The following is a 21,790-nucleotide window of genomic DNA, read 5'->3' on the forward strand; positions in this document are numbered from 1 at the left end:
GACGATCGGTAATATGAGTTTTTTTGTTTTGATGTACCGAAGGTAGTTCGGAGTCTCGGATATGATCACGGACATGATGAGGAGTCTCAAAATGGTCGAGACGTAAAGATCGATATATTGGAAGCCTATATTTGGACATCGGAATAGTTCCGGGTGAAATCGGGATTTTACCGGAGTGCCGGGGGGGGTTACCGGAACCCCCCGGGGGCTAATGGGCCTTGTTGGGCCCTAGTGGAGAGAGAGAGGGGCCGGCCAAGGCAGGCCGCGTGCCCCCTCCCCTTGAGTCCGAATAGGACAAGGAAGGGGGGCGCCCCCCCTTGCATTTCCCCTATCCCACTCCTTCCTTCCCCCTCCTAGTGGGACTAGGAAAGGGGAGTCCTACTCCCACTAGGAGGAGGACTCCTCCTCTTGGCGCGCCCTCCTAGGGCCGGCCGGCCTCCCCCATTGCTCCTTTATATACGGGGGCAGGGGCACCCCAAGACAACAATTGATCATTGATCTCTTAGCCGTGTGCGGTGCCCCCCTCCACCATAATCCACCTCGGTCATATCGTAGCGGTGCTTAGGCGAAGCCCTGCGTCGGTAGCTTCATCAACACCGTCACCACGCCGTCGTGCTGACGAAGCTCTTCCCCAAAGCTCTACTGGATTGTGAGTTCGCGGGACGTCACCGAGCTGAACGTGTGCTGAACGCGGAGGTGCCGTACATTCGGTACCGAGGATCGGTCGATCGTGAAGACGTACGACTACATCAACCGCGTTGTCATAACGCTTCCGCTTACGGTCTACGAGGGTACGTAGACAACACTCTCCCCTCTCGTTGCTATGCATCACCATGATCTTGCGTGTGCGTAGGAATTTTTTTGAAATTACTACATTCCCCAACACTACGTTCCCCAACATGAAGATCCTCCCCTGGATCGTCAGCCTCGTCGGCTGCCGCGCCGCCATTATTGGCGGTGGCGTTGTTCCCGCCGGGGTCCCCGTTCTGTTGGTGCCCCATCCGCATCTGCGCCGATGTCTGGACAGGTTTCTAGGAGTGTCGGCCATATATACATCGTAAGTAGATGTTGCGGTCCACTTGCCAGTGTTTATCAACGGTGAAGTGTTTTTTGTAGGGCCGTCGACATCTTCATCCATGTTAGTGGCCTCACCATAGTCTAACACGTCCGTTAAATCATCGACCGTGGCGACTAAGTGGGTTGTGGGTGGGACGTAAATTTCTCAATCATCGGCTTTAAGTCCAATCATGTCATAAACCGAGGTCTTGTCGTCTGAGATCGATAAGCTCTGGATGCGGTCGAGCATTTCGTGTAGCTGAGATAATTCCTCGGTGTTCATGGCCTGGTTGTAGGTGGGGCTAACTCGAAGTACGACCGACATATAGCCCGACATGTCTTCAGCGTGGTGAGGATCCGAAGTCAGCTCCAGATCCGGCACAAGGGTCGGTTCTAAATCCGACGTAGTTTCCAAGATGGGGCCGGACCAGCGTCACCGCTTGATGCCGAGATGAGATCGCCCGGGGTTGACATGTTTGGTCCCTCCGGCGGTATCGGGGAGCCTGGTTCGACATCCTCGAAGCAGATCGGTTCCGGAGTCGAGCCTCCGGTGTTTGATAGACCTTCAATCCAGCCGAGAGTCTAGCCTGACAGAACGAGCTCGCCACAGGAATCCGCGGTGTACTCTAAGCCTCCGAAAGTCATGATCTGATCTGAGGCATAGTTCTCGACGGAGGCCTGATGGCCCGCCGAGTCAGCGCAAAAGATCATGCTACTGAACACGAAAAGCTGGCCGAAGACGTATACGTTCCCGTAGCCGGTGTCGCAATTGATCTGCAAATGAGCCATCGATCCCTCTGTTGATCACACAGCGGAACTCCCAATGAAAGCACCAGTGTCGGTGTGAAATCCGGGAGACCTCAGGGTAGGGGGTCCTGAGCTGTGGATCTCGGATCGGTGGTAACAGGAACAAAGGAGACGATGTCTACCCAGGTTCGGGCCCTCTTGATGGAGGTAAAATCCTACATCATGCTCTTGTTTATATTGATGGAGATGTATCAAGTAAAGCTTGATCTACATCGAGATCGTAAGTTGTGTTCTAACTCTAGGGCCAGGTGAATGTAGTCGTGATTCGGTCCCCTCTACGGGCTAAACCCCTTGGCTTATATACACACTAGTTAGGGTATCTAGAGTTACTTGGTCGGTATCCAAGGGGATCGCATGGAGGCGGTAGAAGATGTCTTCGAGTATACATCAAGTCTTCGGCAGATACAGTCTTGATCGCGTCCAGGCGTGTAGCTTCCGAAGTCCTCCTTAGTGGGAATGAGGGCCCACTAGCCCAGCCCGAGGACTACGAGCCGACTAAGTTAGTACCCCCGAGTCCAAGGCACCGTCAATGGTCCAACTCACTTCTGCAGGGCCCCGAAGCTTGAGTGCATCCCAATGCCCTTGGACTTCACCCAACACTTATCGACCGTGCCGGCAGAGTTCAAGCAGAAGACGAGCACCGACCGCTCATGAAGGGTCGCTGTCGGTTGATGAATGGTAGGGTCACCCTCGATCAGGGTCGGCCCCCTAGCTGGAACCTGAAACGTGCTTTGCGCGTGTGCCGATAGTTTAACCAGACCGTCAATTCTCTGTACGCAAGACATTACGATTCCCAATCAACTCGGCGACCAGCGCGACGCAGAGCAAAGGGAAAACCCCGGATAAAGGAAACGAACAAATTATTATCCCCTTCCCGTACGATTCCTTCCATCCCCCGATCCCGTCACGTCTCTTCTCCCGAAACGCACCGCCTCCGTCTTCCCCCTCTCATCGTCTTCCCCCCGTGCGTCCGATTCCCCTTCCCAACCAGACGAGCCGCAGTCCACCGCAAGTCACCTCCTCCTCCCGCGAAACCCTCGCCCCCCCGCCGCCGCCGCCTCCTCACGCAACCCGCCCTTCGTCGCGCCGGCGCGCCGGCGCCCGCCGGTGCCCATCAGGTCGGTGCTGGACTCCGCCCCTCCCTCTCTCTTATCCGCTCACGACTCTTTTTCTATTTATTTATTTTATTTTATTACGATTTATTATGAGATTAAACCGAGCTCTGGCAAGCCAGTTGATCTAGGTTTGGGTGTTTGCTGTTGGCCGGGGGAAAGCTTTAGTGGTTGTGATGATCATGCTTTATATGGTGGTTCGGGCGCTGTGCTGTAGGGATTTTGCTACAAGTTAGCTCAAACGTGTTGTTTAGCTGCCGACCTTGAGGTGCGGGGAACCGGATTGCTCCGCTGATGATAACAAAGAATACGTGGGAGGAGATGGTGCAATTACGCTGGGCCTCTTGGCGGCGGTTGATTCCTTAGTTTGGCAGCATATGGTTGCTGATCGGTGTTTGTAAGCTTAACGTTGGTTAATTTGATTTGCGCCAAACTGTTTGATGCTTATATGTTCACTGTGTTGGAATGTTTTTCCAATATACTTGCCTTATTAAGCTTCTTCAGAGCTTGCCCTTGGGTTTGTCCAGGTGGGGAAAATATTGCCTGCGTATGACATTACTTCAGTTTCTTCGATTTACCATACCCGTAGCCTGTAGATCTTCAGGAGACTGGTGTTACTCAAAATGTGAGTCATTAACATCCTCTTCGCTCTCTTTCTAGGTCATTTCCTGTGGCATGGCAAGGATTCCAATTGGCATTGGCTTTCCTTTTCATGAATGATGTCCTTCCCTTCGAAGGACACAAATTCACAAACGTTATTTAAGTGGCCTTGGAGAAGAGAATCACCATTATCAGCACAACTGCTCATTGACATTCCACCTGAAATTGAGTTGTCGGACTACCGAAGATTGCCAAGTTCTGGAAGTGAGAGCCCATCTAGGCTTCTCGATGGTGAAGGCGTCAAGGAAGAACCGATCCCTGACCTGGATATTTTCTTCGAAAGGCTTTATGAATATTTCTGCACAAAGGGACTAAGGTGTATCATTACCAAATGGATAATAGAGATCCTTAATGTACTGTTCACGGTGTGCTGTATTGGGTTCTTCTTTTTATATGTTGATTGGAATGCCATCGGCCACTTGAAATGTGGTGTGGAGGCACTTGAGTCTGGAGAAAAACCATGTGATCTGATGGCAGCCATCAAGCATAATCCATTAGTACCCTTTACATTTCCTAAAATGGTCACTGTTGGATCAATGATTATATTGGTAACATATGGACTTATCAACTTCCTCAAGTTCTTTGTACAACTGAAAAGTACACTGAATGCACGTGACTTCTACTATAATAGGTAATATTCAGCTTGCCGCACATGCATGTGTGTGTGTGTGTGTGTGTGTGTGTTATAGCCCACAACAATTTATAACTTAACCCTTGTTTTTCTTTCGTAGCCTTAAGATTACAGATCTTGAGATCCAGACGATATCATGGCCCAGAATAATCGAGAAGGTTGTCCTGCTACAAAAGTCTAAAAAACTCTGTGTTGTTAGGGATCTCTCGGAGCATGATATTATCATGAGAATAATGAGGAAAGAAAATTACTTGATAGGGATGGTGAATAAAGGCATTATCTCATTTCCAATTCGTCCTTGGCTTCCTGGTGCTGGTCCAACTGTCAAATCTCATGTACATGACAGGAGAAATCATGTGATACTTCCAAAAGCCCTAGAATGGACCTTAAATTGGTGCATCTTCCAGAGTATGTTTGACAGGTAAACTTGGTACTTCAGTATTTTTAAGCATTGATTACTCTTTATGTGTTTATTTGAACGAGTAATAACTATCACAATACTATCTGTTCGGCTAAAATTATTTTCACTATCTGGTTGATCATGCTTGTATTTGCTTTTCTACACTGTGCTCCTGCTTTTTATATAAGCTCAGGCAAGAAACACCCTTCATCAGTCCATGTAAGCTGTTAAGCCACTGCCTGCTCAACTAAGCCATATATACTGTCTAAACCTTGATATTTGCCATTCACTGCAAATAGTACGATAATTGGTTACCGGCTACCAAATATGTAGTTGCTGATGCAGCATATAGTCCAAGCTTTATTGCTTTACAGATAATTTTCTAGATAACCAGTTACACAATACCTTATTTATTTAGGTCAATTATTTGTCAATCATGTAGTAATTATGATGAATCCAACTTCTATTCACTGGTTCAGATCTCACCCAGCAGCTCGTGTGACAGCATCCTATGCATCATATTCCTGTTGTGTATTTATCCGTCCCCTTGTGCAAGGATAAGGCTTGGATTGAGGGGATACAAGGATGCAGCAAGTGGTCACGATGCATAGGATACATTGCCTTAGATGTTAGCACCTACAGGCTACAGATGCATATGTACTCATGATATTTCCGCAGCTTCCAGTGTGCATGTCATCCACTGTGAAGCTTAGCAAGAACCCACACATTGCTTTTGGACGGCTCCATAGATTTTGTTTGGTTAACGGAGTTTTCTCTATTGGCGAACTTTAGTTACTTGCACTGAGTACCTGTATCCTTTGCTTTGCAGTAAATTCTGCGTTCGAAAAGATTTTCTAGCAAGCCCAGCTGCATTGAAAAAACGACTTGTATTTGTTGGCATTGCAATGTTGATCCTGTCGCCCTGCCTTGTAATTTTCCCATTGGTGTACCTCATTCTGAGGCATGCTGAAGAAATTTATAATCATCCCAGTACAGCATCATCCAGAAGATGGTCAAATTTATCAAGGTGGATTTTCAGGGAGTATAATGAGGTAGCTTCTCATGCATAACTCATTAATTCTAGTCACCACTACTACTATTGACTGATTTAATTGAATGTTTGACATCATTTGCCTCTTATTTTCATGATTTATGTGGCTAACAAGCCTCATATTAGCTGCAAGCAACTTGTCTGTTGAGGGCTATATATACTATTCTTTTTACCTTCGTTGTCTCTAAAACTCAACTGCTTACAATAATTTCAGGTAGACCATTTCTTCAGACATAGGATGAACAACAGTGCTGTGCATTCGTTGAATTACTTGAAGCAATTTCCTACGCCACTAATTTCTATCATAGCAAAATTTGTATCTTTTGTTTCTGGTGGTTTGGCTGGTGCTCTTATAATTATGGGATTTCTGGGCGAATCCATCCTTGAGGGTCATGTAAGTTCTTTGTCAGCACCTTCTGTCTTTCTCTTACATGCATTTTATGCACCTTCTAAAATTTCACATCCATAACTTTTGAAGATTTTCGGAAGGAATCTATTCTGGTATACTATTGTTTTTGGAACAATAGCAGCTATAAGTCGAAAAGTAGTGGCTGATGAGCTTCAAGTAATTGACCCAGAAGGTGCTATGTGCCTCGTTGTCCAGCAAACCCATTACATGCCGAAGCGGTGGCGTGGTAAAGAGAGCAATGAACTGGTTCGGAAAGAATTTGAAACACTATTTCAGGTACCTGAATTCAGCTATAGTGCTGTTTTGATTCAGATAATACTCATGTGGCATCTGGCTTTTGATAATAAAAATAGTTAAAAGTTTTTTTTCTAGCATGGGACAGTTAAATTGATTAATAGGTGAATATATAAATGGCATTTTTTCCCGATAGAGATATGACAATGTTGAACTTTCAAGTTTTTATACATCTCTTTCAGTTAAAGATTGATGCATAAAAAAGGTTAGTTTTGGTGTTCAGATTAACAGGACTCAGCGAAGTGGTTTGCTTCCTAGATATCATCTGCCATTTGCATTAGATTTTCGTCAGTGGTTGAGGTCCAGGATATGTCTGTATTGGCTATGTGTTTTGTCTTTTCTATTATAAGCTCTGAGAAGTGTCTTGTTATATTGTGAATGCAGTATACCATAGTAATGCTATTAGAAGAGATGGCGTCCATTTTCATCACTCCTTACTTGCTCATTTTTGAGGTACCAAAGGTAATGGTCTGAACTAGCTCGATGAATGTGTTTCTCTACAGTTTTGTAACAGCTGTGAGTTCTTATAAATTTACAGCGTGTTGATGACATTCTGCACTTCATATCGGACTTCACAATTTATGTAGATGGAGTGGGAGATGTATGCAGGTCAGTTGCTGAAGTCTCTTCGTAATTTATGTTCCGACCATCTATCTTTGTTGAGGCAGTGCAACACTTAACATCATTGCTTTGCTGTGTTTCAATAGTTTAAGCTTGTTCGACTTCAGAAGACATGGCAATAGGAACTATGGTTCTCCATTTGATGCACCTAAAAACCTGAGGAGCTCCCAAGGGAAAATGGAGAAATCATTCTTAAGGTAAATTATCTTTCAAGTACTTCACATGCTTCTTACTAGCTTGGTGTACTTAAGTAGTTTCCCGCCAAAAAATGGTGTATTTAAGGAGTTATTTTCTTGGAAGTATGTATTTCCTCTGCTGTCCCATTCTCAGAAGATGATGATCCTTTAAAAAATAACAATCTGTCTAACTTGTGCAAAATATGGAAAATGTTAGCTAACTTGTTAAAACAGTGTGTGTTTTCAACACTTAGTTAAATTTGAGGCAATTCAATATAGCAGAGTGCGCTTTTCTCCTAAGACATGATATACTACTACTCTGTCCCATAATGTAAGACGTTTTTGCAGTTCAATTTAAACTGCAAAAACGTCCTATATTATGGGACGGAGGAAGTAATTTTTAATCTTGTATATCTTGCAACCATGTTATCATTCTGTTAGTATTACCCCAAAAAAAACGCTGTTATTTTGTTGGTGTTACCTTATGGTTGTAGTGGGACAATGCAGAGGTATAGATAGCACTGATCCTGTGATTTTCGAAGCTACCATTCACTTTTTCCTAACTACTAGACATCCATTCACACTGACACACATTAACACCAACAGAAACAACAAGATTGAAGTCTAACAGTATTACATAATTGCTTGCAGTTTCCAGAATGTTTATCCATCATTGGCATCAAGTGCAGACGGCAAACAGTTCTTACATAACCTACAGAAGTTCAAGGAAAGACAAATACGTCAACAAGCTGTTGCGCAGTATCAGGCAATGGAAGCATCAGGCTTTGTGGATAGTACAGGTCAAAGGGATGATATCTTCCATCAACTGCTCCCAAGTATTATCCGTAACCATGCAGAGGCCTTCCCACCTGCTGGTTATAATTTGGATCCCTTAGGATTGCTGGACACAGATCAAAGAATTCACCCATATATTCTGGATTGGTATTACATGCGGCATTCACCACGCGTGGATAGAACTGAAGCTCCCCATTTTGACGAAGCATCCCTCGAGGCTGGTCAGAACACTAGTCAACTAGCAAGGGAAACATCTGAAATTGAAGAAGATGAGGATTATTACTCTGATCTGTACGGAAGGGTTCAGAGTCATATGGGAGCATCTACATCAAGCACTTTGTTCCGGCATGCTCCTACAAAGCAGAACGGTAACGAAGACAGTTCCACAGTCAACAACTGGTGGAACCAGGCCCCTGCATCTTCCCATGATCCGCAAGGCAGTTTTCTCGAGCCTCCAGCATTTGGATATCATAATATGGCAGGCAATGACTGTCATTCCAGCCATCACAGTGACGATATATCAGAGGGAAGCGAGGGTGATCTGGAGCAGGGCGACAACAGAAGCAGCAGCACCAGGAGCTGGAGAAATCCCCAAGCCTTGTCCAAGACGAGGTATATGGACGACTCCTACATCGAGGATGGGCTGGGTCTTCATTTCACCGATGAACGACCCGGCGCAGCAGCTGATGCGTACGACAGCATGCCAGCTGGCCTTCCCGTAAGGATAATACCTCGAAGCAGTGACCCAGTGTAGGCTCGAAAAAGGAGAAAAAAAAACTGACAAAAATAGTTGATGCTTTGCTCGTGCGCTGTCGTAACTGGTTGTGTGAACCACGCCTTCATCACTTCATGATAAGCTGGCAAATGGCCACAAATTCTTTTGTACATACCTACTACAGATCGGTTACGGCCCTGTATATATAATGCCCTTGTCCAGCCCCGCTTTAGTGGGTTGGGGAAGAACCATTCTTTCATAGCACGCAGTGCATCTGTCTGGTATGATACTTCCTCACAAGTTGGCTGTGCTAGGCCAAATCAATCCGCTACCCAACATACTTTCCCGAGACGGTTTATCATTAGCTACCACATAATCAGTATAAATGTTGCTCATGCTGCCATGATCCCGTCCTGGCAAGGCACATGAGTTGTGGAGCTGTCATTTTGAAGGCCTCCGGGAATTAATTGGTAGTAGGTTCTGGAGTACACTCTTCTTGAGGGCCAGACGAGAAGCGAGCGGCCTCAGCATCCTTGTCGAAATCGAAGCCAGCAATGGCGTCGTCCTCGCCGCCTAGATAGTAGGTAGGCGAAAGCAGGTTGCATACGCAACATGTGCACCAAGTATCCGGTCGAGACCAAAACCCCTGCAGCTGGACAAGCTGATAGACATGCCGGGCCGCTTCAGATCTGGGCCGACACGACGCCAGGAGCCCCTCGACACTGCCACTCAATGCCACCCGTTCCTAGTACGAACGGTTTCCCCTAACACACGATCCGGATTTACATATCCTTTTTTTTAATCCAGTGTGTAATGAGCAGGCCTATTCACTCAATTCTACCAATGCAATCCGCTGATGGTAACCAACCACGATTTTACATTTTTTGAGTTGGTAACCAACCATGACAGTGGTACGATCCATCGCAATTTGCAGAGAGGCCTTTCACCCAGTTGTCAACTTGTGGTTGATTGATTAATTAAACGGTAACGATGGCTGCCGACGTGCCAAACCCATTTCCTCGCTCATGCTACCACACACAAGGTGGCTGTAATTTCCCGCACGTTTTGCTCCGCGTGGACCGACGGACGCCGCAACCACCGGTCGTCCTCGCCCGGATCCGATCGGGTGACGAGGAAACCAACGGCTCGCCCCCACCAAACCAACCAAACCAAAACCAACGCCATCTCAGATCTCGAGCGGCGAAATAAACTTCTCTGTTAACCGGTCCTTTTCGTCGCCCAGTTCGCAGCTGCCCCGAAAGCAATCGCGGGCGTATCGTCTCGTCGGTACTACTACTGTGCCAAGCGTGCTTCTGGTTCGATCAACGGCGGTTGGGGCGGTAGGTCGGTGGTGGTTGGGCCCTTTGGCATCCACTCTCCATCAGATCCCTCTGCTTCTTCTGCATCATCTGGCTTGGCTGGTTTCGGGCGAGCGTCGGCGTCCTCGCTCGCCACAAAGAATTCCACGGCCTTTGTGTGTGTTGGTTATACAAGTAATTGTTGGTGCCTTGCTTTGAGACCGATGCGAATGGCGAAAATTCTCGTGAAAGCGAGACACGAAACGGTTGCATACGTGGTCGGCTGGCTGGTATGTTTCTTTTTCCGGGGACAGACAGGGTCGTGAGCCTGATCTCAGATGTCACGCATGGACGCCTCGTGGATCACTGGCCTGCCGCAAGTCGATTTTGTAGCGCGCCTGTGGCCAAGTCAAGTGCTTTTCTATTCTATGGGTTGATACTAAAACTCAACGAATGAATCGCTGCTGGGTAGAGAAATGAACTTTTCTGCAGGGTTTCTTGTCACGGTGGATGATCGGTGGCTGCAAAGTTCAAACAAAACAAAATCGTGTCGAATCGATCGTCATACTGCGTTGATTAATCTTCCTTTTGGCCTACATTTGGACTTTCATAATGCCGGTTTGTGACGTTTGGGTTTTTATAGGTTTTCTTGTTTTGACACATGGCAGCACCATGGAAATGTTGCGTCGTCAATGCAGTTTGAAATGTCCGGTTACGTATCATATGAGGGGTAGCATATATATACGCGATTCCACTGGGATGCTTTTCAGATTCAGGGTACGGCACGAGTTGTTTGCTTATGCATGGCTAGCTCTGTTCTAGGCTCCTAAGAATAGTAGGCAAACAATAGCAGTGGGTGTTTCTGCGGTGTTTTGGACTTTGTGGAAAGCTAGAAATGCTGCTATATTTCATCATGTTTATCCTCATGACCCTAGTGTGTTGTTCTTTCAAATATCTTGTTGGATGTCTTACTGGACTGGTCTACAGAGAAAAGAAGGGCAACAGATGTTGCGGGCCGTCGCAGCACTGCTGGTTGATGTTGCGAACGGTTTCTTCAACAAGAGCAGAGGATGGGCGCCCATGGGAGGTGAAACGTCTTGATATCGGAAAGTAATTATGTCTGTACTGTTAGCTGAACTTCTGTCCTCCCTGAAGAGTATGTGGCGATGGGTGGGGAAGAGGAGCCATGTGTGGTTACCTCTCACCTGGGTGTGCATTTTTTATAAGTGTGGAGTTTTTTTAGTTGCAAGCTTTATTCTCTTGGTTGTCTAGTTGCTGATGCTTGGATGTCATGGTAGGACATCTGGGGGCTGGATGAGATCTGAAGAATACTTGATCTGTTTTATTGGTTTCCTTTCATGCAATGAAATGAAATCGGGGGCATGCCCCTCAATTCAAAAAAAAAAAAACTCTGTTCTAGGCTAATAAGCACCTGCAAACATAGCAGCTCCCTGGCACAGTATGAAAAATGAAATCTCCATCACCTTTAAGGCCTTAAAAGGATGTAGCAAAGGAAATTTTCCTTTGGTCTAAGTTTCAGAGAGAAAACTTAGACCTCTTTTTAAATCCATACGATGAATAACGAGACTGAGATCTTAGTGCCATGATAACATGCTAATTATGTATTTTCATGTGGTTCGATTCTGATTCGACTCTGTTTGCACCTTCTCGTGTTGTTTAATTTTGATTTGACCCTATTTATTATGACCTTTTTGTTTTTCTATTCCTGTGAACGAAACACCCAAGCTTGCAATTTATTTATATCCTCCAATCCTTTGTTTTTATACACAATTACTACATTTTTATCTAATACTGTACTTTTTAGAATGATGTGAATCAAAGAGGCCTAAACGTTTATTTTGAATTTTCCCAAAAGAAAAACATATGCTTTGAAGTAGTGTCCAACACACAACTTTAATCATTATACAACTCGACAAAGTTTATATGCGCGGGTACCTCTCTGGGACAAAGTATGATTTTTCAGGTATTTAATCTAGATGTCTTTTTTTACGATACCGGCAGCTTAATTTACTTGATTTGTGCACGTCTAAAACAGCCGGTACAAGGAACTAAAGCACTAGTATATCATCATACTAGTAGTATGTACAACCCTATTTACATCGGTCTATTTGTCTACTTGCACGTAAGCGGAACATACGTACATACATGACCCACCAGCAACTTCCTCGTGTCTGCTATGTACACGTAACCGCTAGACCTAGAAAAGAAAAGAAGACCTACTTAATTTACAAACTAGCCCCTGTACCGTCCCGTATTCACACAAGCATTCCGTCCGACACGCGTCCTCCTCCTCCGGTCCTTCAGGAGCAGGATCTGATCAGCCCAAGGTTGTAGAGATTCTTCTTCACCAGGCTGCCGAGCGAGAACAGGCCGGCGCCTGCGCCGCCGCCGCCGCCGGCGTCCCCCTCCGTCGAGCACAGGCGGGGCCACCGCTCCTCGTCCACCCGGAGGCTCTCGGTGCCGACCCCGTGGATGACCTCGTCGATGGTCTTGGGGTCGGCGGGGCGGCCGGCCACGTCGGTGACGTGGAAGACGTTCACCGCCATGTCGCCCCGGGTGGTGATCTCGGCGTGCGTGACCGAGAGGCTGTTCTCCCGGAACACGCGCGTCACGTAGGCCAGCAGCCCGCGCCGGTCGGAGATGCGCAGCTCCAGCCTCACGCCCTGTGAAGAGGATCGGGTTAGTCGGCGAGGTATTCGGCCGAACACATGGCGCTCAAGTGGAAAGTTGGGCGGAAAGGGACTCCTTGGTGGGGGATCGGGTGCTTTTTTGTCCAGGGTGGCGTGGCATGGAGGGCAAGGAAAGGAGATATTCAATTAGGACGTACCTCGGACGCGCGCCTCTCGATCGCCGCTTGCAGGCGTTGGATCACCCGCTGCCTCTCGCCCTCCGAGCTGATCGCCCGCCCGTCCAGCCGCCGGATGTAGAACTCCTGCGCCCAAGCCAAAGCAAACGGAAATCAGATCATAGCAATTACTACATGTAGTAATCTGAATTCTTTCTTGCAGGAGATGATCATTTCGACAGGGTCTTAAGTTAATCATATGATAATAATCGCAATTTTACGAGATATTCCTACTAGGGTGATGTGATTGAGGTGAAACTTAATCCCATTTCACGACAGGGAAAAGCTGATCCCATTTGAACTTTTTGCCCGCTCAGACTAGTTTGGAGCCAACCATAAGAACTGTAGTAAAATTGAATTAAGCAGGTAATCAATGGGGACAGATCGATGGAAGGGCAAAGAAACGTCTAGGAAGCCCGAGCCAAGAACTATCAAGAGGGGAATTTAAAGCTCCCGGAAATACAGGGCACACAAGCTGTTCTAGAAGGAAAAATCCTGTGGATCGATTGAACAAGAAACTGCGAGAAGCCTCACCTGCTGCGCGTGATCGCCGTCGGTGTCGAAGGTGCCGTGGTACACCACGTAGTCCAGGTCCGTCAAGGTGCAGACGACGTCGAACAGCAGCTTCGGCCGGTCGCGGCAGCTCACGGTCACCACCGAGTACCCCCTTTCCCCCCACTCCTGCACCGCCACCGCCGTCGCCGTCGGCCCCTCCGCGGGGGCGCGGCGGTCGGCCTCCCTGTCCTCGCTCAGCAGCTGGTGGAGCCTCCGGTCCAGGTTGCCCACCGCCGCCGCGTCGAGCAGGACCGTCCTCGCGCCGCGCGCGCCGCCGCGGAGGACGTGCCTGAGCCGGGATTCGATGCGCCTGATCCGGGCCGCGTCGTGGATGGGCGCGCCGGTGTCCTCGTCGCGGACGAACACCAGGGCGGCGACGCGGCCGCCGTGCGTCCACGCCTTGGCGTCCACGGTGCTGCAGCGCAGGTCGTGCAGCACGGCGAACACCTCCGAGAGGAGACCCGGGCGGTCGACGCCGATGAGCTCGAGCAGGCAGAGCGCCTCCTTGGCGGGCGAGTCGCACCCCGCCGGGCGCGGCAATGCGTCGGCCGCGGCCGCTGCGGCGGCGAGCGAGGACTCGAGCCGGACGAGCAGCTTGTCGGCGTCGGCGACCTTGCAGCCCGCGGCGTCGGTGACGTGGAAGACGTCCATGAACCACCGGCCGTCGTCGGAGGAGATGTACCCCTTCCGGACGCAGACGCCGTGGTCCGACAGCGCGGCCACGGCCTCCAGCAGCACGCCGTGCTTCCGCGCGCTGTGCACCTGCACCAGCGTCGCCGTGTCGCACACCCCGTTGTCCACCACCACCCTGCACCCCGCACAAACGCTCAACAAACCGCTCGAAATCGACCGGGGAACGAGCGCAAGAATCAAGAACCGCGTCCTTACCTCGGGGTGTTCATGTGCCGGACGAAGAGCTCGTACACCTCGGAGGGATGGCACCGCTCCATGGCCGGAGCCCGATGGATCGCCGCGCTCGCCGCTTCCGTTTCCTTCCTTGCTTTCTTTTCCCCCACCCTTCCAAAGGGGAGGAGGAAGGTTTGGGTTGGGTGGGCGGTTCAAAATCGGGTGCGGGGACGGAGACGGTGGGTTTTGGGCGCCGGTGTGCCGATCGCGGCGCGGGCAGTCGGTTTTGTGTGGGGAGGGCCGGTGTTGTCTCGGTCAGCGTCGGCTAAAACGGGCGGAGAAAATCGAGCCCCCCAAACCAAACCAAACCAAACCAAATCCTCGCGATTCCAGGCGTGGATTTTGGTTTTGGTTCCCGGAGTCAAACCGCGGTCGCTGCCGAGGACGGACGGACCGGGCAAATGGAATGGAATTCGCGGGCACTCGGGGTTGGACTTGGACTAGCGACTGCGGATGAAAAACAGAGGAGGGAGGGTGCGGCGTGTGGGGAGCTTTTGTAGGAAATCCCGACCGACCGACCGAGTGACTGACAAGGGCGTGGGAAGAGGCAGGCACGGGCGAGTGGCCCGTGCGTGGCTGCCACCAGTCACCACGTACGCGCGCGCGCACCTTTTCAGATTCTTTCTTGCGTCTGGGTGCAACTTTGCTTTGCTGCTCCAGACTACTCTACTCTGCTCGCCTCCGGTAGTAGTATTAGTCTAATCGTGACAGAGGATTATGAGTTACTCTTACGTGCTTGACTGCTTTTTCCCGAGACATCGTCATCGAAGAATAGACCGAAAACATTGAACGCCTGACTGAACCTTCGCCGAAATGCTGACCCGTCCCCATTCCATTCCATCCGCTATGTAGAGTAGCTTCACAAGCATGGCAAGCTACACACACATCCACCTTATCTTCGTCTTTACATTTCTTTCAGATCCTTTTTTTTGGGGGGGGCTACAAGCATCAACGCAACGCAACGCACGCAGGGCAAAAGGCAGCTTTCATCGGCGTTGCTCTCTACGGGAGGGAAAAGGAAAGCCGCGGCCTTCGCACGCAGCGGCACCGGCACCGACCCGGGTCAACAACCGCGTCCAGAAAGGACGACCCACGCGAGGAGCTCATTCACACCAATCCCTTGCCACGGCTCGCGCCCATACGTGCCGCGGCTGGTCCACCTCCACCGAACCGTGGCCCCGTCACGCGCCCATCTGTTCAGACGTGTCGCCGACGGGTCCGTGCCACCGCCTCCATCTTCTTGCTTGTCATCCAAGCTAACCATCTCCTGGAACCTGCTCGACCCTTTTTTCCCCTTCTCTATAAGCCGTCGCGCCCAGGAAGGTTCACCCGATCAGTAGAAAAATCTGCTTGTTTTTCGGCCACCGTCAGAGTTTTAAGAAATTATTATCCCGATGCATTTGTAATTTAATAACGTGGGCTATGCCACTCGCAGTTCAAAGAACAGAAACAGAACATCCAGGCCAGAATGCCAGGTTGATTAATTGAGTGACTTTTTACTACCTTGATCGCGGTTTCTTAGCTGTGACGGGCGTTGCCACATTTATTGCAGAGTGGTTAGGGGAGATCTGGTAGACTTTTTCTCTAGAAATTATGCATCGTCCTTTCCACACATGCTAATTTCCTGCAAAGCTTTCGCTGGCCCTGCGCAGCTCCTTTTCAAGACAGTCGTTGGCAGCAGTGCTAGTACAAGGTTATGAATCTCTCAACCAAGTAGAGTAGGTGCGAAAACCTAAAAACATAACATGTGGCCTGTTCGTGCGGTGTTATTTTATTTTACTTTTGAAGGCTCATTTTCCATTGTTGTTTGGTAATGCCATAATAGATCTGGAATGCGCTTCCTTTCTAGCGACGTAAACAGGTGTGTGGTGTGGTCATGTGAACACGCATGCTGGCTCCAGGCTTTGGTTGCTGGCGTGAGAAGTTGCCAAGATAAGCTCTTGCGCGTGCACGTACCCCCCTTGGCAGGTTAATTGCCCAAAGTGGAGGCAGCAGCACTAGTTGATGATGATAAGACGAGATCGCCGAGAGCGGAACGGAAAGTGTTCGTCATCTGGAGTACCCAGCGTTATTTATTGGACCAATGCCGTGGATAAGAAATGATAGTGTGCCCGCTGGACAACCTACTACTACTTCTAGATGCAAGTATAGCGCGCGTGAGCCCCACACCGAAATTCTACTGGCCCATCGTGAGCCAACTTGGCTGCAATGACCTACTTGTGCCGTCTGTCTGCCTGATAAACTCGCGGCGGACGGACGGGCGACCAAATGAATCACCGTCCTACGCCATTATGCTACTCCGGGCCCGATCGCCGACCACCTCGTCCTCTCCATTTTCAGCACAGGTCGATAATTTAGCGAGCAAACCAATCGCTCTCACCCACGTAGGAGTACGTACCCTACATACGCTGGAACAAACAGATCGCGCTCGGCCACTGGCTGGCGCGGGCAACGACTTTTCGTTCCAACAGCTCCCGTCCCACACCACACGGTGCCACCGCTACTACGCTACTGGATCGAGCAGTGTGGAGGTGTGCGTACGTACAGCGACGTGCAGCGCAGTGCGCGCACGCTGCGCCGCTGGCGGATTGGCCAGCCTCGGGGCTCCCGTACGGACACATGGGGCAGCTCGCCCCCTGCATGTGCCGCGCTCTGGGGACGAGGGCAGGCGCGTGTCGACCCGCCAAAGCGGTCACGTGAGCCGGCACCAGAGGAGGCGCGGCATGTGCGTGCGCGCCGCGCGGCATGTGACGCCACCGGCTCCGGCTGGGAGTTTGGGACGGGCGGCGCAAAACCGAGGTGCGCGCACGATCGGAGCAGAGCGGCGCAGGAAACAACGGCCGGAATGGCGGGCGGTTTCGTCGGGGAAGAGGCCGCGTGCGGCGGCGGAGGCGGTAAAAACGAGGGTGGTGGGCGGCGGAGGAAACCAACAGCGACTGCTGGACTGGACGGCAGGTAGGCGGCCGTCGTGCATCTCCGGCACTTCCGGCTCGGCGTCTCCGGTCGGGAGGCCGCGCATGTGAGGGGCGTTTTAGATAGTGGATCGCGTACGCTGATTGTCGGAGAACGTAAGCACGTCACGATCACACAAAATTCGTCCTTCGGATTAGTTTACTGAGCAAAACACCATGGTTAGTAGTATGTGATTAAGGAATGGGATACGTGCCTGATGGCTAATTATTCTGGGATAAGCATGCGCGGCGCGGGGATCCTCCGCGATCTAGGAGGATGGCGACGTAAAGCCGACTTGGGTCCAGCTCTGCTCTGCAAGTCACGGGCCTCAGCTGCCAAATACAATTAGATTATCAGTTTTGTTAAAGCATATCTAGATGTGCCATAAATATTGCACATCTAAATTCTATATTATTGATCTTACGTTGAGATTCGTGTGGATATTCTCTTTTTCTTTTTTTTCTTTTTCTCTTTATGCTTGATTCACTCATTTAGATGTGCAATAACTAGGGCACATCTAGATGACTAAAGTTAGTATGAAGTTGAGTCATCTATTTTGAATTAAAGTTATTACAAAGTTGAGTTATTTATTTTAGAACGGAGGGAGTAGCTTATTATTAAGATTGGCGAGCCGAGTGAAAGTGGCACATTCCGCGGATCGATGCTCTGATTAGAGAAAGATTAGTTGCAGGCTTGCAGTGTTTAGCACGAGATACGATTCGTGCTCGCTTTCGGTTAGGCGGTAACGGTCGGCCAGCTGGGCCAACGGTGCTGCTTGACCCGCTTTCGCAGACTTGGGTTTTACCCAAAGGTAAAAAGGACGGCCGCTCCTCGGTGATGGAGAACCAGGTGGAGTGGTGCGTCAGAGTTACCGCACGCGCACGGAGTTGGTAAATTGTTTGCTCACCAAACTGGCCTAATTTTGTGATCGACTCGTTGTACAGATGCGCAATGCACGTATCTGCTTGACTGGTTGATGACGAGCGGCAGTGGTTAAAAGCTTGTTAAGATCGTTATGCAAGTTAGGCATGGATCGCATGGCACGTGGCGCATCCAGGCGAGAGAGAACATTTTCTCGAACCGATTCTGATGCCGCTGGATGGATGGATTCGCATCGAATCCAGGCAGAAAAGCGCGGGAGCCGAGGAGTAGTGAAGTGAAAGACACGCGCGGGCTGGCAGGCCAACTCGATTCACGTTGATTCCATCGGGTTAGTTGGGCCAACGCGATTCACGCCGATTCGACTGGGATAGCTATCCCTCAAAAAAAAAAAGACTGGGATAGCTGGGCCAATGCGCTTGGGAATATGTCTGCTCCAGCTCACGACGGATTCATCCTTTCATTCCTTCATTCATTCTCTGAACCAACTAGCCGCAAAAGTCTGCAGAATTTCTTCTATCTGGCCTGGGAGCATTAGCATTAGCGTTGCGCCCTTTATTCATCATTCGGCCAGCAACTAAGCTAATGATGCTGGCATGAGGTCAACTTTGTAAACTGTTTTAGCAAAGTGAATGCGATGGGAATGAATCTAGGTGTACTAAGTGAGATCGGGTCGGATGGATCCCCAAGATCATGGGAAACGTGTAGTACCTTTTCTTGCAAACTTGCATCATTTACGTTTTGATGCCTGCCGATTAGTTCCGCACTCCGGGCCCGCTGTTACTTTGCGGTTGATACTCCACTCGCCGGATGCCAAATTGCGCATCGTTTGAACAGAGAGCGTAGGAAGTGCGCCATTTCACAAGAGGCAGACGCAACTCAGGTAATCAGGAAAAAGAGAAGGAAGCATACAAACCCTTAGATATCGACTTGATTAGATTTCAGGGAGACTAAATCAAGCGGTCATTTCACGGCACGATGAAATGGCGCGGCATGCAAAAAGCACACCGTATAGGACATGTAATCGGTGGACGAAGCCCACATCCTTAGCCTGTTGCATCACGCTGGTCCTTCAAAGCAAGTTGCGGAGTGCACAATCTGAACACATGGAACTGACGGAGGACCCTAAACATAAAGCAGGCAGGTGCAAAGATACTACATTACCTGAATCAACATCAACTAGCTAGGAGGGACCACGGCCTCGTCTGAATACTTGTAGAGTACTAGTGGTGGTCTAGGAGAGATGAACCAATCGCCGTCGGCGGCGGCTCAATCGGCGCCACCGCCACCGGCCGCTGCAACTGCAACCGCAAAGAGAAGTATCGACAGGACCACCACCGCAGTCAGTGGTTGTCAACTTGTCATGGCAGCCGTAGGTAGACGATGGACCTGAGCAGTAGATGGAGGCACCATGGGATGATGCGATTCATGACATGGCGATGCATATGAGGCTACGGATCGTTACATTCAACCGTCAATTCTTGATCTAGAGGTTGGAATGGAGACGCCGCTTGCATGGATGGAGTTGGAGTCAACTGATACTCGAGGTGTGCGCGCCTGTGCTGTCTTTTGGAAAAAAAATTGGTCTTGTGAGAGTACAGTCAGTGCCCACTGAATTTTAAGGGACGTTTCCAGCTTTCTTTCCATATAAAGAAGCCCTCTGAAGAAAAGAAAAAAGAAGCCCTCTGAAGAAACTTGGCCTACTGTCAGAAAACGAAACAAAAACTTGGCCTGTGCCTTGGATCATTTGTACAAGTTTAGACTTTCTAAGTTCATCAGCAACCTAGTATAGAATACTGCTACTAGTACACGAATTAAGACGTCTTGTGGGTTGATCTCTGAAGTTTTATTCGCTAATGCTAGATTCAAGTCACAAATTGAACAGTACATAGGCAATGTGACGCAAAAAGGAACGATGACTACGCGCAAAGACAGGGCTACCTTCAACACCTGGAACAGTGCACAAGCATGGTAGCACCAAAGACCAAAACACAACGACAGCGCAGAGGGAGGGACACAATCACACAAAGCTAGGCAGACACAACAGTGCTTGAGATCTCAACGCCAAGCGAACACGATGAACCGAACTCGTCCGAGGCTCACTGCAAGAACCGCCGTGGGTACATCCGGGTATCGTCGGCGCATTCGTGCTCGCAAGCCGCCTCGCGCTGGTCCGGTGAACCCGGCTACGAAAAGCAGCCACTGGAGCACCGGGTGAAGGAATCGAAGCCGGCGGTCCCGGCGTTCTAGATAGGGCCGCTGCAGGACTTAAGACGATGCCGTCAGGTCGTCCTTGTCACCGGCGGCGGCCGCAGCCCGCAGAGGCAATGCACATGGCCAGGAACGCGACGGCGATGACCCTTGATGCGGATGTGCAGGTGGCCATACACCATGGTAGTCACTTATCGTACACCTCCTGAGAAAGCTCTGGCTCTCGGTTTCACCTCAACCGACTCTCACTGCAGAGCTACAACTGTCCAGGTTGGCTTGAGAGCGATATATACAGATAAACTGGGGTTCAATTTCCCTGTGAAGATCCGATCGTCGGAAATATCCTAGTGCACAGTTGTTGCCCTGGGATGGATCAAGGCGCTGATTGGACTGCTCGGCGTCAACTGTTAACATGGGACTGCCCCAGGAGTACATGTGCATGCACCAACCATCGTTCTATTCTGAAGGCTAAAAACTGTTGAGTGGTGGGTGGTTACAACTCGCCCAGGGTGGGTGGCGACTATGCACACTGACAACGGAGAAGGAAGGGTTCATCAGGGGCCGGCGGCACAACCTCGTGGAGTCGGCGTCCACTGGTATGCAGATCACCATGTGATTACTGAGTACACACCCCAATCAGCGGCTCTGAGAGCTACAGATTGCTGGATGAATGGGACACAATTGGTCCCAGCTAAATGAGCTACACCATCAGATAGGGCTGCCAAGTGCCAAGTGCCTAGTGCGAACAAATGGTATGTCAAATCCTGAACCAAATGTGACTTTTTACCCGATGGACAGGCATCGAAGCACTCAAATCAGTGGCCAGTGCATTGCGGTGATCTAACGTCGTCCTCCGCCAATCAATGATGAACTTGAGAGGCAAAAGGAACAGCAGGCTGTCAGGTTACCGGCATCACTTCCAACTTTTTCGTAGGCCCTTCCAGGAAGGGCAGACGCTGCTCACAAGCAGAACAAACAAGCGAGGTGCAAAGACTAGATGTTCCCGATCCCACGTTACAGATAAGGCATATCTCAATCAGTAGCATAATTACCTAACGAGTACTGTTACCTAATCAGTAGCATAATAACAGACTAGACGTTTCATCCCTCAAGCTTAACAAGAAAATGAGGAACTAGTTGATCCTATAAGCAGCCCATTCCACAAAGCGACCAAATGGATCAAATCAGGCTAACAATGCATGTCAGCAATCTCATGAACACAAAATGGCATAAACTAACCTCCCTACAACAAACACAACATGGGTATTCAAAAAACATAACTTTGATAGGTCCGCAACAAACTTGAATATTATCGATAACGGAGAAAAACAAAAGGATAACCTATTTAGTTAAATAGGTATGCAAATATTAACTCATTCAGTAACCTCCACTTAAT

General features: G+C 49.4%; 2 protein-coding genes across 2 annotated transcripts; one reads left to right on the forward strand and one right to left on the reverse strand.

Annotated features, from left to right (window-relative positions):
- Window positions 1–2,641: 2,641 nt before the first annotated feature.
- Window positions 2,642–8,986, forward strand: LOC109785376 (autophagy-related protein 9). Its single transcript, XM_020343975.4, has 10 exons — window positions 2,642–2,981; window positions 3,636–4,266; window positions 4,367–4,687; window positions 5,496–5,718; window positions 5,932–6,111; window positions 6,196–6,402; window positions 6,805–6,882; window positions 6,959–7,029; window positions 7,128–7,238; window positions 7,869–8,986. Exons 2-10 carry the CDS (start codon window positions 3,692–3,694, stop codon window positions 8,764–8,766), a joined length of 2,664 nt encoding a protein of 887 aa, XP_020199564.1. The 5' UTR covers window positions 2,642–2,981; window positions 3,636–3,691; the 3' UTR covers window positions 8,767–8,986.
- Window positions 8,987–12,085: 3,099 nt separating this feature from the next.
- On the reverse strand, window positions 12,086–14,868 carry LOC109785375 (ACT domain-containing protein ACR8). Its single transcript, XM_020343974.4, has 4 exons — window positions 14,335–14,868; window positions 13,426–14,254; window positions 12,874–12,978; window positions 12,086–12,709 (listed from the first exon to the last, which is right to left on the reverse strand). The coding sequence occupies exons 1-4, from the start codon at window positions 14,394–14,396 to the stop codon at window positions 12,347–12,349; spliced, it is 1,359 nt and encodes a 452-aa protein (XP_020199563.1). The 5' UTR covers window positions 14,397–14,868; the 3' UTR covers window positions 12,086–12,346.
- Window positions 14,869–21,790: the final 6,922 nt, after the last annotated feature.

Source organism: Aegilops tauschii, chromosome 4 (assembly GCF_002575655.3).
Source record: "Aegilops tauschii subsp. strangulata cultivar AL8/78 chromosome 4, Aet v6.0, whole genome shotgun sequence".
NCBI lineage: Eukaryota > Viridiplantae > Streptophyta > Magnoliopsida > Poales > Poaceae > Aegilops > Aegilops tauschii.

Excerpts from the sequence above, each read along its gene's own strand:
- LOC109785376 (XM_020343975.4), top strand. The coding sequence starts at position 3,692 with ATGATGTCCTTCCCTTCGAAGGACACAAATTCACAAACGTTATTTAAG. Across the intron at positions 6,112-6,195 it reads AATCCATCCTTGAGGGTCAT|ATTTTCGGAAGGAATCTATT; the intron begins GTAAGTTCTTTG and ends TAACTTTTGAAG. Across the intron at positions 6,883-6,958 it reads TCATTTTTGAGGTACCAAAG|CGTGTTGATGACATTCTGCA; the intron begins GTAATGGTCTGA and ends ATAAATTTACAG.
- LOC109785375 (XM_020343974.4), bottom strand. The coding sequence starts at position 14,396 with ATGGAGCGGTGCCATCCCTCCGAGGTGTACGAGCTCTTCGTCCGGCAC. Across the intron at positions 12,979-13,425 it reads ACGGCGATCACGCGCAGCAG|GAGTTCTACATCCGGCGGCT; the intron begins GTGAGGCTTCTC and ends GCTTGGGCGCAG. Across the intron at positions 12,710-12,873 it reads TCGAGAGGCGCGCGTCCGAG|GGCGTGAGGCTGGAGCTGCG; the intron begins GTACGTCCTAAT and ends TCCTCTTCACAG.